This window comes from Stegostoma tigrinum, chromosome 14 (assembly GCF_030684315.1).
Source record: "Stegostoma tigrinum isolate sSteTig4 chromosome 14, sSteTig4.hap1, whole genome shotgun sequence".
NCBI lineage: Eukaryota > Metazoa > Chordata > Chondrichthyes > Orectolobiformes > Stegostomatidae > Stegostoma > Stegostoma tigrinum.
Window position 1 is genome coordinate 11,510,086 of NC_081367.1, and position 17,703 is coordinate 11,527,788.

At 46.0% G+C, this 17,703-nt stretch overlaps 2 protein-coding genes across 4 annotated transcripts in view; one reads left to right on the forward strand and one right to left on the reverse strand.

The window, feature by feature from the left end:
- Positions 1-565: 565 nt before the first annotated feature.
- Positions 566-17,703, reverse strand: part of inpp5d (inositol polyphosphate-5-phosphatase D) — a 121,275-nt gene continuing 104,137 nt past the window's right edge. For 2 of the 3 annotated variants that reach the window (XM_048542193.2, XM_048542194.2), the window contains exons 26-28: positions 11,102-11,675; positions 4,415-4,563; positions 566-3,418 (exon numbers count right to left, since the gene is read on the reverse strand). In XM_048542193.2, the coding sequence (XP_048398150.2) occupies positions 3,358-3,418; positions 4,415-4,563; positions 11,102-11,675 (784 nt within the window). In that variant the 3' untranslated portion in view covers positions 566-3,357. The remainder of the gene's footprint in view (positions 3,419-4,414; positions 4,564-11,101; positions 11,676-17,703) is intronic. The other variant, XM_048542195.2, reaches the window with a different exon arrangement.
- LOC132210529 (syncytin-A-like) lies at positions 4,282-8,316 on the forward strand. The gene is made up of 2 exons (XM_059651007.1): positions 4,282-4,638; positions 6,269-8,316. Exon 2 carries the CDS (start codon positions 7,342-7,344, stop codon positions 7,990-7,992), a length of 651 nt encoding a protein of 216 aa, XP_059506990.1. The 5' UTR covers positions 4,282-4,638; positions 6,269-7,341; the 3' UTR covers positions 7,993-8,316.

Consider the following 17,703-nt stretch of genomic DNA (forward strand, 5'->3'; position numbering starts at 1 on the left):
GAAGTTTCTTTTTTTATGAGAGAATCCCAGGGATGCAGTTTTGGCAAAAGGAGTTTCAATTGAGATGGAAAGGAGGAGGAACATCTCCTCCGAGAATGTTGCTAATTAGCCCTTGCTAAGTTAACCCAATGTGAATGAAGAATGGGAACAGAAACACTGAGCTGGCATTGCATGACGGAGCTCTGAGAATTGATGACAGAACGAGAGATACAGGGACCAAGTTTAAACTCCATCATGCTTACTGCAGTTTGGAATTGTTGACTGGAGTCTAGTGGAATTCTCAGCGGAGAAGGGTAGGTAGCAGAAATGATTCCATGTCCTCTCGAAGAGCGGTAACATTGGAGCAGGCCACTGTGTTTGGCTGTGCTGTTTCCCCGGTTCGGGGATTGCTGACATGGGACAGACCGAGGTCAGGCAATAATGAGAAGAAGAAATTGAGCAAAAACAGAGGTTGCTGGAAAAGCTCAGCAGGTCTAGCAGCATCTGTGAAGAGAAATTGGAGTTCATGTTTTGGGTCTGATGACCCCTCCTCAGCAGCAAAACTTGAGTTACCTTCTGAAAAATAAGTGAAACCATTGATTCCATCATCTTTTATTTCATCTGCAGCCTTCTTCACTGGTGTTCTCATACAACTTCAAGACAATACCATGAAAACTCAATAGGAGAATTTACATTTCAGAAAACATAAACTTGCCCCATCTGAGTCCGGAAGTTGCAGAAAGAACTGGAAATCACTCTTTACCACTGCAGCTCCCTAAACAAGACCAAACTACACTCAAATTTGTGGTTAATGGGCACTGAGAAACATTGAAATGGATGTGAAAGCTGCATCAGAAATGCAAATACCTTCGTTCTTTGCATTTTTGCTAATGGAAAAATGGCAGCTGAGACAGATGACAGACAGGATGGCAAATGATCTGAGGCAGGGAGGCAGTCACCAGAAAATGGTGTGAGGTGGGGGACGAGGTAGTGTTGTGGGTGAGATGGATATTTGCCAGTGTACTCTAGGGAAAGTACTTCTTTGAATGGGGCATATTGTGACTCCAATGCAAGGAAAACTTGGCACCTGGAAAGTGGTCATCTCCCATGTCGAAGTGGGTGTATTAGTGAAAGAAAGCCTTTGAATACAAGGCACAGTTTCTTTTTTAATTCTTCCACAGGATATGGGCATCACTAGAAAAGCCATCATCTGCTACCCAAAAGTAACTGCCCTTGAGATGATGGTGATGAGTTGCCTTGTTGAACCACTGCAGTTCTTGGGGTATAGGGACTCCCACAATGCTGGTAGGGAGGGGAGTTTCAAGATTGTGATCCAGCAACAGTGAAGGAATGTTGATATATGTTTCAAAGTCACGACGGTGAATGGCTTGGAGGGGAACCTGATGCTGATGCTCCATGAATCATGTCCTCGTCCTTCTAAGGTAGTATGGGCCATGGGATTGGAATGTGCTGTGGAAAAGGCCTTGGTGAGTTGTTGCTTTGCATCTTGTATACGGTACATGCTGTTAGTACAGCGGTGAAGGGAATTCAAGTTGGTAGACAGTTTGCTAATCAAGTGGATGCATTTGCCCTGGATAATGTTGTTGAATGTTGTTGCAGCTACCCTCATCCAAGCAAGTGGAGAGCATGCCATCACACTTCCGACTTTTGTCTCATAGATGCTAGTCAGGCTTTGGGAAAACTGGAGCTGCAGAATTGCTGACCTCTGACCTGTCTTGGAGCCGCCATGTTTATTTGGCTAGACATTGTACAAACATTTGTGATAGAGCAAGGCCATTGTTAAAACAGCTTATTGTAGTCGGGTGGAGGACGCCACGCAAAGAAATGGCTGCAACATTGAGATGATTAACCTCCAAACCACAACTATCTGCCTTTGTTCTTGGTCTGACTCCAATTAATGGAGAGCTTTCTCCCGACTCCCATTGACTCTAGTTTTGCTAGAGCTCCTTGATGCTTCGCTTGGTCAAATGCAAACCTGATGTCAAGGCCAGTCACTGTCACCTCACAAACACATTATTCAGCACAATTCATGAGCTGACAGAACATCTACAGGCACATAAGACTCAGAGTGCAAATAAATCATTCCACAGTCCCCACCCCTCTCATCTCTCCTCGCCACTGGCTCACAAATTTCCAGCAATGGCCATTTCCCACTACCTCAACCATGACCCAGTAATAACACTCTTTCCACTGAGACACAGAGTCATGGATTTAAGGATAAAATCTAGGATGACATTCTAGTGCAACACTGGGGTTGTGCTGCACTGCTAGAGTTCCACACTTTCACGAGGAGATATTAAATCAAAACTTTGGCTCCTCTTTCAAGCAGATGTGAAAATCTTTTTTACTGGAGGAAAAGCAGGGAGTTCTTGCTGGTATCCCAACATGTACTCCTCAAAAAAATACCTACAGCAGCTTTTATCAAGTCAGCATTATGTTGCCATTTGTGGGAGCTTACTCTGTATAAAGTGTCTGTCACATTTCCTATGTTAGAAGCGGTGGGGGGGGGGGGCAATGGCTTAGTGTATTGTCACTGGACTAGTGACCCAGACAGCCAGGTAACATTTTGGGGGTCTGAGTTCAAACTCTGGTAAGGCAGGATGGTTAGAATTTGAAACTCAGTCAAGATCTGGAATTAAGGGTCTAGTAATGACCGTTGCTAGAGGAAAAACCCTTCCTGGATATTAATGCCCTTTAGGGCAGAAAACTACCATCTTGGTCTGGCCTACATGTGAATCCAGACCCACAGCAATGTGACTGAATCTTAAATCTTAACAAATCGTGATGAGCAATAATATGGACCTCGCCAGCAATGATCATGTTTGAAAAAAATACACGGCAACTACGCTTCAAAAGTGTCCTTGGGTCATCCTGAGTTCAACAGGCACTGCAGAATTGAAAGTTCTTGATTTTTTTGTGCCTAGCTGTGGAGTGTCAAGGGACTGTTCATCTAAGCTTCCATGCCTGAGGTGAGCCATGGTGCCGGTGAGTACAGAGTATGGCTCTCGTCGCCATTGGTTCAGCCAAACGTTGGAGGTGGCAATGTGCTTTGGTCAGCTCATACTGTGAAGCTCCTCCACAACTGGCGATCAGTGAAGAACATGCCCATCGAAGGGGGCACGCTTTTGAAAACCTTATAACATTGAGGGTTTCTTCAAGCCTCCTCCCTTCCAGCTGCTGATCACCTGCTCTGAGCTGTACCTGACAGCCAGCTATTCAACTCGAGGAGAACTGGGAGGCAAGTGACAGGTTCATGGCATGATTCCTGACATCCAGCACTGCTGATTCTCTCCTTAGGGTAACCATAATTTACATTTGCCACGCGTGTGTGTAAGCCAAAGATAAACAGGAAGTGCTTCACTCTTCTGAAAATTTCTGACAAGGAATTTTCATCTCGCCACAACGGGGACTTTGGTCACTGTAAATAGAGAGAATGAAAGAGTTAAGATTAGTAATGTTTTCAAAGCAAGGTGATGTCACCGTCAGAATGGCTTTGGGGCCTAGCCTTGGCTATCCTCTCATGATGTACCTAAAATGGGAATCATCTAATTCCAATTCCATTGAGAAACCGGTCAGCACGGTGGCTCAGTGGTTAGCACTGCTGCCTCACAGTGCCAGGGTCCTGGGTTCAATTCCACCCTTGGGCAACTGTCTGTGTGGAATTTGTACGTTGTCCCTGTGTCTGTGTGGGGATCCTTCCACAGTCCAAAGATGTGCAGGCTAGCTGGACTGGCCATGCTAAATTGCCCGTGGTGTTCTGGGATGTTACAAGGGGTTGGGTCTGGGTGGGATGGTCTGAGCATCAGCGTGGACTTGTTGGGCTGAAGGGCCTGTTTCCCCACTGTAGGGATTCTATGATCTCCTAAAATCCAGCCAATGGCTACTGTGCGAAATAAGGATGATTAAACTGCAGTAAAAAGAATTACTCAGCTTTGAACAAAAAGACATCTAGTACTAAGCCGAGTGATAAGAAAAAGGAGTAAGGGCCAAGTGATTAGAAACCAGAATGAACTGGTCCAAAACTGCTAGCAGATACCCAGAAGGTGAAAAGGTTAAGCTTAGCACAATAGACATAGTTGAAGTGCATGCCTAATGAGAGAATGCATATTAACTTTTACGCCCATGCTTACGAAGCTGCTTAATTAACATAGCATACGATGTATGAAGAGGGTGGGACAAGGGAAGTAATGGGAAGATTGTGCACCTTGGAGCTCAGATTGGACAGAGCGAAAAGGGGAGGATCTGGGCGGATAAATGATGTATAAAAAGGGGAGGCTCCCTGACCTGTGTGCGCCTCAGGCAACGGGGGGGGGACAACCGATTCTGCAGACTCGTAATAAAGCTTAAGTTACTTGTTTCCAAGACTTTGTCTCCACTGACTCTGTGATTGTGAGCACGTGAATCTATATCTCACAAGCTTGGGGGCTTGTCCGGTATCCACACTCTGAGTCGTCCAGCGGTGGGTTCGGAAGAAGGGAAGGCGCGCCCCGCTGAGTTCAGTGGTCTCAGATGTCCTTGCTTGTCGTTGGGCGGCTCGAGCGAGTGGTATCCGGATAGGAGACTCTGGAAACAAGTGGGTTTAGGTTAAGGGCCCTTGGAATGAAAATCGATCGAGCAATTCTTGTGCACAAGGCCCAGGTAAGAAAATTGACTATTCAGTACTATCCAGGCGATCGGGGAGAGTCTGTCCGGAACAGGACAGGGATGGGGGATTCGGTGTGTAAAAGGTGAGAGACCCCGGGAACAGAACAGGGGGCCAAGAGGACGAGGCCCCGGGATTCCGCCCGATAGTCCGTTGGGGCGGATGTTAGAGCACTGGGAGGGTGACTAAACTCAGGGTAAGAGATAAGTGTAGGATGAGTACACTTTGGATAAATCCGGCACTGGAGCTCCTCCGCATTGAACGTGCCGAGAAAATTCTGAGGATGAGGAGCAATTCAGACGTCTGTCAGCATGCCTTAATAATAAATTAGGGAATGAAATTGGGCAAATAGAGGGAACGAGGAGGTAGATAAATGCACCAAAGTGAAAGAAGCAATTTTGAAATGCAAATCAGAGGCAAACTGAAAAACTTTAATAACTACGTGGAGAAAAAAACTGCAGATAAAATAATGAACTAATCTAAACTGGCGAGCTGGGATAATCATGCATGTTGAAGAGGGATTAGATTATGTGATCATGAGGAAAACTTTAAAATGTGGGGGGTGTTGAAGCAGAGGCATGAGGTTTAGGATTTGAGTAACAGAACAGGAAGGATTGAGAAAGGAAATGCGGAATAAAGAATTAGGAGTGAAACGCCAGGCTGAATTACCATACAGAAGTAAAAAGGAGGTACCTCCTGACATATCTGGCTTGCCGAGGTTGTTTCAAGGTAACGATATAAATGAGTAACATGAGTAGGACTAGAGAGGGAAATAGACAATTTGGAATAAAATGTTGCATGCGATGCCTTGCATGTTAAAACCCTTCTCCAGGCAATCCTTCTCCCTAAACAATTGACTATTATCAAATGCGCTGCCCATGCCTCCAAGGATTCTGTAAGTAACACCCGGGCTGATCAGGCTGCCGTAGATCAAACTTTTAGTGTGCCCTCTGTGCACAAGCAGGCCATCAAGTGTTTGCCTCCCTCGAACATGACGGGCATGCCAGATATTGTCACTGTTCAGAGTTTACAGGGGGACGCCCCGGCTCTGAAAAACAATTGTGAAAGACGCGTGGGTGTTCGTGCTCTGTGTCCGAAGGCCTCTGGGTCACTCCAGTTGGCTAAGTGTGCATACCCGATGCTTTGTTACCAATGTTTATTGACTGGCCAAGGACTGCAGTGCATAACAGGAAGACATTCTTGCCTGGTGACCTATTGGAGTGCATCCGCTTGATTTTATTGAATTGTCACTTGTACATTGCTATAGGAGTTGTCTTGTTATTGTCGATGTATTTAGTAGATGGATTGAGCCTTTTTAGCCACTAATAATAATGATGAAGTGGGAACGTGAAAGACAGCGGGTGGCCCCACGAAGAGGGGAAAAGGGACGCGGCGAGAGACATCCAAAGGGAAGCTCGCCTGAGGCTAGGGACGACAGATTGGCAGATGAGGTGGTACGACAAGCTGCCCAATCTGGGGCTGTGCGGATGATGTCTCTTATTCCCCTGAGGGAAGAGCCAGTCAGATTCTCGGTGTCCAATGAAGGACTCCCATACATGGGAAAGATTGAAGGCAATGATAGGTTTCTCAGAAACTATTTTCTGGCAGTCTCTCGTTCCCTTACAGAGTTAAAAGCCTGAGGATTGGAGGCGCAGACTCCTCCGCTCAACTTTTCCATCCACTCAGTCAAGGCAGGAGACTGGTCAAGTTGTGGGAAGAAGGAAAACCTCAGCCACAGTGGACAAGTCCATACCTGGTGCTGTCGACCACAGAGACAGCTGCACGGATGAAAGACAAAGGGTGGACGCACGCAGCCTGGATAAAGGGTCCAGTGGATCCGCCGGAGGACGAGTGGGAAGCACGGGAGGGGGATAATCCATTAATGTTAAAACTGAAGAAGAAGATAAGATGACGGGTGTACGCTGTACTGTAATTATGATATTATCCACTGTTGCCTGGGGAGAGGGAAAGAATCATTTTTATCACTCTACGTCAAAACTATGCTAGACAAATGGGGCGTACCAACTGCTGGGTGTGTGCTGCAATCCCACATCATGGGGAGTCCGGAATTCCTCTTACCGATGTACCTCTGACCAAAGAAGAAATAGGCAAGGTGCTGCAGTTTGACTCCACTTTAAATGATACGTGGGAGTCGGGCAGGGGTGCATGGAATTCTAGTTACGGAAATTGGTGGCTGCGTTGGGGAAGGTGGAATGGGAGCAAAGGGAATTATAGTTTCAAGGGATGGTTTCCTTGGCCGGCCCCACGGACCCAATGTGCAATTGATGGTCTCAGAGTTTCGCCACCTAGGGGACACCTAAGTTAACTCAACATGCTTCTGTAACTGGAACGATAGAGCCCCGTTCCAATTGGGGAATTCGTCTTGTAAACTAAACATTCTAGCCTCAGACACCACCCTACCCTAAGTTTTAAATGGGAGGCGCTGGGTTTGCGATAAAAGGCGTATCCATATCTACCCAGGGACATGCACCATCACCGAGGGGAGGAGGGGTCCGAGTGGGGGAGACCCTCGCCCCATGATCAAAAGGGATGGAGTGGCTGTTGTTATCTAGCCTATTTGGTTCCACATATGAGACTCCTGTGGCGGGCCCCTAAGCCAAACCAGAGACAAGGAGGAGGGAGAGGTATCCTCCGAAAAGTAACTCGAGGGGGATCGTCTCCTCTGGACCCTGTTACCCATGTATGGGACGGCCCAGTCAGGGAGAGAGATACAGAAGCTGGCGGCCTCTCTGGAGGAGTTGGCCAATGACACTGCTGATGCGTTAGCCGATACCCAATCCCAGGTGGAGGCCATAACCACTGAGATGATTGCCACCAGGCTAACGGCTCTTCAAAACCAGATGGCTCTACACTTTGTTCTAGCTGAAAAGGGCAGTACCTGTGCCCTAATTGGGGCAGAATGTTGTACATACATACCGGACACCTCTCCCAATATTACTGATATCTCCCAGCATGTGCAAGACCAGGTCACCAAAATAAGGGAAGCCGGTAACAGGTACCGGAACGAAAAAGGATGGGAATGGGGAAATTGGGGATTGACCGGTTGGGGAAGTTGGCTGGACAATTTGGCCATTTATGGATTGCTGATACTAGTGGGTCTGGTGGTGAGGCTCAATGTCCTGAAATGTATATTGAGCCGATTGATAACATCCCTTGAAGGGGGGACCCAGGTTCACCGCCAAAGGCTTCTGCAATCGGAGGATAGTGCGCAGCAGAGAGAGATTCAGAGGATGCTCCGGGGGTTTGAGGGACGGGATCCCGAGGTGCAGTTTAATCATAATGTGTCGCAAAAAGAAAAAGGGTGGATTGTGAGAAAAAGGAATGATTAAACTGCAGTAAAAAGAACTACTCAGCTTTGAACGAAAAGACATCTAGTACTAAGCCGAGTGATAAGAAAAAGGAGTAAGGGCCAAGTGATTAGAAACCAGATGAACTGGTCCAAAACTGCTAGCAGATACCCAGAGGGTGAAAAGGTTAAGCTTAGCACAATAGACATAGTTGAAGTGCATGCCTAATGAGAGAATGCATATTAACTTTTACGCCCATGCTTACGAAGCTGCTTAATTAGCATAGCATGCGATGTATGAAGAGGGTGGGACAAGGGAAGTAATGGGAAGATTGTGCAGCTTAGAGCTCAGATTGGACGGAGCTAAAAGGGGAGGATCTGGCTGGATAAATGATGTATAAAAAGAGGAGGCTCCCTGACCTGTGTGTGCCTCAGGCAACGGGGCGGGGGGGGGGGGGGGGGGCACCCGATTCTGCAGACTCGTAATAAAGCTTAAGTTACTTGTTTCCAAGACTTTGTTTCCACTGACTCTGTGATTGTGAGCACGTGAATCTATATCTCACAGCTACATAACCTTCTAGCTAGGGATGCTGTCCTTCACTGAATATGTTTGCTGTCAGGACATGGTGGTCCACATCACATTTATCATCCGGCCACCATACTTCCTGAAGCAACCATTTGCAATGAAGGTCCATATAATGTGTGGACTTGAGAGCACTCTTTGAACATTCTTAAGTGTCTCTAGTGAACATACTGAGTTGTAGACAGAGGGATCTGTCTTAAGCTGGTCCAAAGGTACCTTTACTAGCCATTTATGCCATGTATGTAAGTGGATAGGAGTGAGCATTCCCATTGGCTTAGGAGTAGTTTGGCCATTGTTCCAAGTGTGTATCAATGTCAGCATCATTGCTAATGTTTACTATTCATTAACTTAATAGGACTTAGCCCACACTTACTGCCAGGGCAGGAAGTGCATTGAAGCAGCAACAAACATGCACAGAAGGAAAATAAAACAATAAATCTGTCAAAAAGCTCAACTTAAACACTTTAAAACAGAGCTCCAGTAGGGCTAACACATTCATTTCCCAGTATTGCTTGTTTTTTCTCTGGGTGTTCCCCTTCAAATTACGCGCTATCATGACTTGGAACAATGTCACTGTTCCTTCATTCGGGTCAAAATCTTAAAACTCCCTTCTCACAGCACTGTAGATATTGTCGCATGGTTGGCAGTGGTTCAAGAAGGCAGCTCACACCACAGTCCCAAGAATAGTTAGGGGAAGGGCAATAAATTTTAATCAACTGGAGTCATCCACATCCCGTGGGCAGTTCAAAAACAATACAGTCCAGTCTAATCCAATGGAAATGGTAAACTAACTACAGGTGTTGTCCTAAGACACACTGTGTTAGCCACATGCAACAGTAATATCCACCACAGTTCAATGAGGAAGGATGTTTAGTGCTTTCAACGATCAAAAAACATTCCTGTGCTCTGCTTTAATCTTACCTTTTTACCAAGAAATACACAGAGATTTAATATTCACACACACACACGCACACACACACACACATATGCACACACACACAGACACACACACACACGCACACACACATATGCACACAGACACACACACGCGCACACACACACACACACACATACACGCACACACGCACACACACACACACACACACACACACACACACAGATACACATACGTGGACAGGCATATACACACACACACACACACACACACACACACACACAGGACAATGAGTGTTGGGATTACAAGGTGCAACATCAATTAAAAATAATTTTACCAATTAAAAGTGGGATTAGTCCGCATTGGGATTCCCAACTGACCACGTACACTTAGCGGCTAAAGTATTGGATAAAAAATGGAGGACAAGTCACAGAGGTGGGTGAGATGAAGTATCGGATGAGGAGGGTGCCTGTGTGCTGACTTGCACTGTTTGGCCGACTGGCCTGTTTCTGCACTGTAAATTCTATCCAAGGTCCAATTGTCTTGGACAGCATTCAGAAAATGGCTGAGCTCCTCACTTTTACTTCCCGATTCCCAGAATTATTGCGTGTTATTTGTTAGAATGTGAACTCACAACTTCATTAACCCAGGGCTGTTTCTATGAATGAGCACTTGAATCATATCCCCATTTCACTCTAGCTGGCTCAGGGATGCAAGTGAATTCCAGGACCAGAGTATTGTTGTTATTAATCAACATGTGGCCCATTCTTCTGGAGCAAATGAAGCATGCACCTGGATCTTCTGGCCCAGATATAGGCGCTATCACTCCACCACAAGAACCCTTAGGATACTGTGTACACTGGCCACATCTCACTGTTCTCATTTATATGGGCAGTTGCAGAGGATAGGCCCATGCCCGCGATTCCCATTCGCTTATCTGAGTCAGTACCCCAGAGTGCGTGAGCTACATTGTACCACTCACCAAATGGACCAGTCTTTACCAAGTGAGATGTTGGGGAAAATGATTGTAACACACATACTCTCTCTTTCTTTCCAAACAAGATTTCTGAGCAAACTCTGGCATTCAATTAGATCCTGGCCAATCTATAACTCAACTCCACTTACTACCTTAACTCCATAGCCTTACCTCACAAAAATCTATGGATCTCTGTCATGAAGTTGCTAATTAGAGTCAGGCATGAACAGCTTTTTGGGGAAGAGAATACCGACTTCTCCTTTGTGGAAAAGGGCCCCCCAGCTTCACTCCAAAGGGAGGAAATGTCCTCCCAACATCTACCTTCGAAGGTCCCTCAAGATTGTATATTTTTCAAAAAAGAAAGTCTCATTCATTTCAACTTCATGCGCTTGAGCCCAACCAGCTCATTCGTTCTGCTTAAGGCAACCCAGACATCAAGCTGGTGAGCATTCTTAGAACACCTTCCAATTTTAGGATATCTCTCCTGTTGTTAGAGCTCTCATAGCACGGTGGTAATGCCCCGATTCTCGGGTAGGAGCCCGAATTGAAAGTCCTGCCTGCTCTCGAGTGGTGTGGCATTATCCCTGAACGGTCCCTCCCATTGTATAGATAGCAAGAGCTGACGATGCTGGAGTCAGGGATAACAAAACACCTTGTTACCTGCCATCGCACATGTGTGAGAATTGTACAGTACTTACGGACACGCTGGCCTGTTGCCCCAAGGCCTCGTTGCCGTGGTGCTTGTGGTGAGCTGGTAACACCGAGGTTTCTCTGTAGTCTTTCATCGCGTGTTGTAGTTCCAGCACTTTCTGACTCTTCATCGGCAGTGGGGGCCTGGCCAGCGAAGGGGGCTGCTCACTCAGTGAGACGACCCCCGAAACCGAATGGTGAGCCTTAGCCTCTGCTTGACCAGAGCGGGATGCCCCTTTGCCTGGTCTTCTCAACTCTGAGCAGGTGTACGATCGGCTCCTGTTCTGGGGCACGGGGAGCGGCACCTGCCGGTTCAACTTCTTGCTCATTCCCGGCTGTGCCAGCTTATCGGCAGAGGGGTAGTAAGGAGAGGGGACCTTTCCCGGTGTTGCTGGAGCACCTTTTCTCGGATTCCGTGGGGTGACCTGCTCTTTCTTCAAGGTGTCACTTTGCATCTGGTTGACCGCTTCGTACAAGGGGTTACTAATCAGCAGCATCGACTTCGGCTCCAGCGATGCAGGGATTTCTGCCCTCGGGTGCATCATTGTCGGGTTTTTACCGTGACAGCTTTCGGGGTTGCTGCTGGTTTTCGGGGAACAAAGGATAAGTTAGATTACATAAGGCACCAAACCAGCCCGGACAGTGTAGATTGAAACAGAGAGAGGGAGAGAGAGAGAGGAGGTGGGAGACTGTCACTGCTGAAGATCACTAATACAAAGCGATTGACAAAGAAATCAAATACGACGTGAGAAGGTGTGCTCCACACTGCGAAAGTTAGGATCTGGAAATAAGAGACTGCCTGGCAGATTTCCTAAACAAAATATTTTGAGGAGAAAAGAATTTGCAAAGGGCCACAGAGGAAAGAGGGGCGGGGTTACCAGCTAAACTCGGCTTGCAAAAAGTCGGTATCTGCTCAGAAGATCATTTGGCTTCTTTTCCTGCAACTTGAAAGGGCAATTTTGGCATTCTACACAATGTCAAAGCGCTGTGCGGTACAAACGTGCCCTAAAGCACGCACTTGTTCGCCACGGTGTTCAGCAGTGCTCAATGCTACATGCACGGGTACATGAGACGTTGTGCCCAGCCTATTGTCTGGAGGGTACTGTACTCCGCACAGTCCTTTACCAACCAAACATCAAGTAACCACTAAGGAACTTGAACCTGCTGCGTACTCAAAAGCAATCGAACCCTTGAGCCTTAAAGCAACAGCGCTCCACCTAGGCGTGGAACATATTACACGGCAAACACCTCTGCACGTATTATCCGTGCATCATCAAATTAATCCTAAAACAAAGACAGCTATTTGTTCCACTGGCTCTGTCATGCCCCACACCCCAATCCTTAATGTCTTGCACTTCATCCTTAACATGGAAAATCCCAAGCACATTACAGAGTCATCACCAGACAACACACTTAGACTGAACTTCCCCTACGACCCTACTGTTTCACCTGTTTCAGTAACATGACAGTCTTTGACCCAGTGATATGATGGGCAGAATCTTCCCAGCCGTTGACTGATGTGGACATTGGTGGAAGAGTTGGGAGAAACGTATGAGCCCAGCAGTAAGGAGCTAACTACCGTCAAAACCAACAAGCCAATTTTCCAACCAAGTGTCCAGCAAGGAAATGAGATTCCCAAAAGTGAGCATCCAGAGGCCTTATTTGCTTGTATTTCACCTCATTTACACGCAGTTTCCTGTTCTGGAACTGGGCAGCCACAGTCCTGATATGAAAGTCAGAGCATCAGCCAGCTCCTTCAGACCTCCATCGGACACCAACATCTCAGAGCACACTCCATGAGCAGCAACTGCAATTCATCCAGCAGGAACACCAGATCCCGTTGGCAAAACCTGGTTCCGCTTTCCCTCTGCCCAACCTATCCAGGGCAATTAGCAGGAACCGCACAGGACACTGGTGGACTGCCAGAACCTGACCAGGTACATGGCTGGGCATTAAGAATGGCACCACTGCCAGGAAATAATGGGAAGTCCCAGCAGTGACCAGTACCTCCACCCATGGTGAGTGGGTGAATACAGTGAATGTGGCACCATGGGGGCACGGTCCACAGCTAATGAGGTGACTTCGGGAGGACAGGATAAGGAAACCCATTAGGGCTCACAGAGTGAAACCCTCCATGAAACCCGACAAAAAAGTTACTCAGCTGACTTCTGGTAAGAGTCAGCTCTACGTTAAAGCAGTCCGGTGATAACAATCGATCCTGTTGGTCAACACGTATCTAACTCTGCCTTAAAATTATTCAAATGACCTTCACCACTTTCTGAGGCAGAGAGCTCCATAGCTACCATATCCACAGAGAGTAACAATCTCCTCGCTTCTGCCCTCGGAAGGGCAATGTCAACATTTTAAACAGTGGCCTCCATTTCCATCATTTCTTTGTCCATTTTATCAAGTCCATTCAGGATCTTATACACTTCAATCAAGTCCCCCTTCACACTTCTAAACTCCAGGGGATACTAGCTGAGCCTGTCCAATCTTTCCTTGTAAGACAACTCGCTAATTCTAGGAACAGAAACAAGGTGAGCAGGTCTAGTAGCATCTGTGAAGAAGAAGAAAAATCAGAGTAAACGTTTCAAATCCTGTTCTGAGGAAGGGTCACCAGACACAAAACATTAACTCTGATTTTTTTTTTCTTCATTGATGTTGCCAGACCTCCTGAGCTTTTCCAGCAACTTCTTCCATTGTTCCTGATTTACAGCATCCACAGTTCTTTCAGTTTTTATTTGCTAAAAGTAGGTGTCTATCTAGTAAGGGCAAGGCTACAGAGGAGCTTGAGTGGAACAAAGACAACAATTTTGCAATCATGGCTTCTCCAATTTATCGAGAGTAGACTGCAAGAGGCCAGCTGGGAGTGTGACAGAATAGTACAGTCAAAGTGGTAGCAAAGGTATGGGGGAGGGGTGATGAAGATTTCAGCAAAAGGCAGGTTGAGGCAAGAGATAACAAGGTGTGGAGCTGGATGAACACAGCAGGCCAAGCAGCACCAGAGGAGCAGGAAGGCTGACGTTTCGGGCCTAGACCAAGGTTGGAGTTGGGCAATGCGATGAAAGCAGGAGGTGGTCTTGGGGACAGGGTGTGGTCAGAAGCCGGCCTCAAGGCCTAAATTGGACACTAGCATTGCACATGCACACACTTAGTGGAATCGATAAATTGGGGCAGAGTTTATAGCAAGGACCAAAATCAATGACTTTAGTCTTCCCTTCATTAAATTGGAGGAAATTTTTTATCGTTCCGTACCAAGTCTGGAGTCAAGACCCACTGTGGACTGAAGGTTAAGTGCCAGTATGGAGTGGGTTGGAAGACCATTGTTCTAAATTTTTCTTCTCCATTTTATAATTTATTCCTAAACCCTACAATGTTGGACTTACTACTTCTCTGCTTTTCTAAGAATTGCAACAGAAGAAGCTGAACCAGGGGACCTTTGTACCCAAGACAGTGCTGTATGTGGCAACTGTACACTTATCACCGTTCTCATTTGAGTATGTGTGACAATAAAGCTAATTCTAATTCTGATGCTGCATATAACAATCATGGAGCAGTCAAGGGAGCTGGGCCTGAGGTACAGCCACATGTTGTCATTGTAAATGTGAAAGCAGACGGCTGAGGTTTTGAATGAAGGTGCCAATGTGTAGTTGCAAATTAGGAAGGGGGCCAAGGGGATGGATCACTGGGGGTTACTACAGGTTTTAGCACAGTTATGTGGCTTCAAACAACAGTTGCTGAAGTCAGGGTAAGCACCATTGTGTGTGATGGCACAGTGTTAACCGCAGCCTCCAAGCTCGGGCACTGCAACTCTGTTTGCAAATACCTGCCCATTCTGCTCACGAAGGAAAGATCCAGACAAACAATCGGGTGGGGGTTCATATGAGTTGGAGGATGTTACTTTCGCTGTCTTTGGAGAGATTCGCTTTTGCAAAATGCCAAATCCTTAGTCAAGGATGAGCTGGTCCAGATGGAACATCTGTTGTTTCCCCGAACCTTACATGTGTGTCTAGCACATATGAAAGTGAACTAGGAGCAGAACAGTCCATTGAGCCTCGATGTGCCTTCTCCATCATTTGATAAGATCACGGCTAATCTTGATTTGGCCTCAACTCCACTTTCCTACCTGCTCCAATCTCTTCTCAACTCCCTCATCAGTCAAGAACTAGGAAGGATCACCGGACCCAAAACATTAACTCTGATTTTTTCTTCACAGGTGCTGCCAGACCTGCCGAGCTTCTCCAGCAACTTCTGTTTTTTTTGTTCCTGATTTACAGCATCCGCAGTTTTTTCGGTTTTTAATTTAATATAAAGTCCAAGCAGGTCATTAAGTTTATTGACACACAAGTAGGTTACTGACAGGTTAATGACCTGCTTCTCTCCAGCTAAATTCTCACTACAAATGAGCTATCGACAATAGTTCATTTTTACACCCTGGAAGGAACAGTTCCTAAACTACTTCAAAGCAAGTCACCCGGTCTCAGAAATTCTGAGATGACTGGCATGTGATCCTGATGTCATACAATGCTGCACCAGCAGATGTCACTGTTGTCTTGCTGTGATAACAAGTCGTGGAGCTGAAGGAACACAGCAGGCCAGGCAGCATCAGAGGAGCAGGACGGCTGATGTTTCGGGGCTGTACCCCACTTCTGAAGAAGGGGCCAGACCCAAAACATCAGCTTTCCTGCTCCTCTGACGCTGCCTGGCCTGCTGTGTTCCTTCAGCTCTACACTTTGTTATCTTAGACTCCAGCATCAGCAGTTACTACCATCTCTGTACGTCTTGCTGGTTAGCACAGTAAGAGCTGCCAACTGAAAAGAACTGTGTATGGCTGTTACCATGGGCTCTTTCTCAAGGATATTACCAATGTAGCCCAGGCATGTCAACTCCAATAAAAAAAGCCATTATTCTCCATAGAGATCACTGGATGAAAATCTTAACATTTCCACACATCCTGTTTGGTGCACTGAATCCCTACAAGTCGAAGGAGACAGGTCTAAGTGAATGCACTTCTTGGCTTTATTCATTCAGTAACCAGAGAACAAACTACTGAGGAGGATTCTTAGTAGGCTGAAGAGGTTATTAATAGGATATAGGAGTAAGTTAGGGCTCTTGTGGCATGGTGGCAGTGTCCCTGCCTCTGATCCAGAAGGTATGTATTCATAATCCCATCTATTCCAGATGTGTACCCTAACATAGCTTAAATTGTTGATGTAAAACTGTCTGCAGGCGAAGCTTAATATTGATAGAGGATGAAGGGCAATTAACAGGTCACCGGGGGTGGGTCTAGCAACTGGGAGCCACAGGGTTTGTTAATGGACTGGATGGAAGAAGCTATCAAAAACAGAAGTTGCTGAAAAAGCTCAGCAAGTCTGACAGCACCAGAAGAGAGATCAGAATTACCATTTCAGGTCCAGTGACCCTTTCTCAGAAGTTCTGAGGTTGGGTCACCAGACCCAAAAAGTTAATTCTGATTTTTTCATCACAGACGCTGCTAGACTTGCTGAGCTTTTTGAGCAACTTCTGTTCTTGTTCCTGATTTGCAGCATCCGCAGTTCTTTCGGTTTTTATTTGGAAGGAGCTATCATTGGGCTACCAGAAATAGATTATTAATTGGTTCCAAGAAAGATTTACGAACATGTTTTTCAGACAGATTATTAATGGAGTGCCAAGGAAGATCATTAATGGGATTTGAATTGTTAACAGTGTTCCAAGAAGAATTATTCTGGAAACTTTGAGAAGGATTATTAGTATTGTACCAAGTAAGAAAATTAAGATTTCTGAATGAACAATTATTAATGGGCTTGATGCAATAAAGGGCAACCTTTCTCTGAAATGCTGGCAAATGGGACTAGATTAATTTAGGAGAGCTGGTCAGTATGGAGGAGTTGGACCAAAGGGTCTGTTTCTGTGTTGCACAAATCCATGACTCTATCTCTGACTTTTGCCTTCACAATTACTTGCTGTAGCTTGCACAAACATTTTACATTTCATGAAAGCACGCCAGAGTCTCTTTGTACCATAGTCTTTCTATATTTAAATAACATGCGTCCTGCAAAAAATGTGGGTGGTCCTTTCATCAGTCATTATTAAGGAAGTAATAGGCTCTGGGAACGTCTTGACATTGATCTATTTGATCTAGGGGATGGCTTTGTTGACTATTGTTCTCGATGGATTAAGGTCCAGTAGTTCAATCAACCCATCTTCAAAGCCATTATAATCTCTTTGTAACACATATTTTTCATATGTGGAATCTGAGATGTTATCTCCAACAATGGGACACAGTTTGCCACTAAATGTTTTCAATCCTTTATGACCTCATTGCAAGATCATTGAGGTACACACAAGGTACTGGTAAAGTCAAGAGAAGGGGCCTATACAATAAAAAAAACCTTCCAAGTGGGAATTAAGATTTTCATTTAGCCTTACTCAACTACCACAGTACACTGTCGTAGAACAGCTTTGGCCATGTCAGCTTTTGACGGGCCGCAGTCTGCAAACACAACTTTCCTCTCTTTCCCATGCATTCATGCCAAGCACCATGGCATAAGAGCAGGAACAGGAGTAGGAATGATACAAAGGAGAACAGCAAAAGATTGAGCAAGTCTGC

Bases quoted from the DNA above. Each gene is read 5' to 3' on its own strand.
- LOC132210529 (XM_059651007.1), top strand. From the start codon at position 7,342: ATGTATGGGACGGCCCAGTCAGGGAGAGAGATACAGAAGCTGGCGGCC.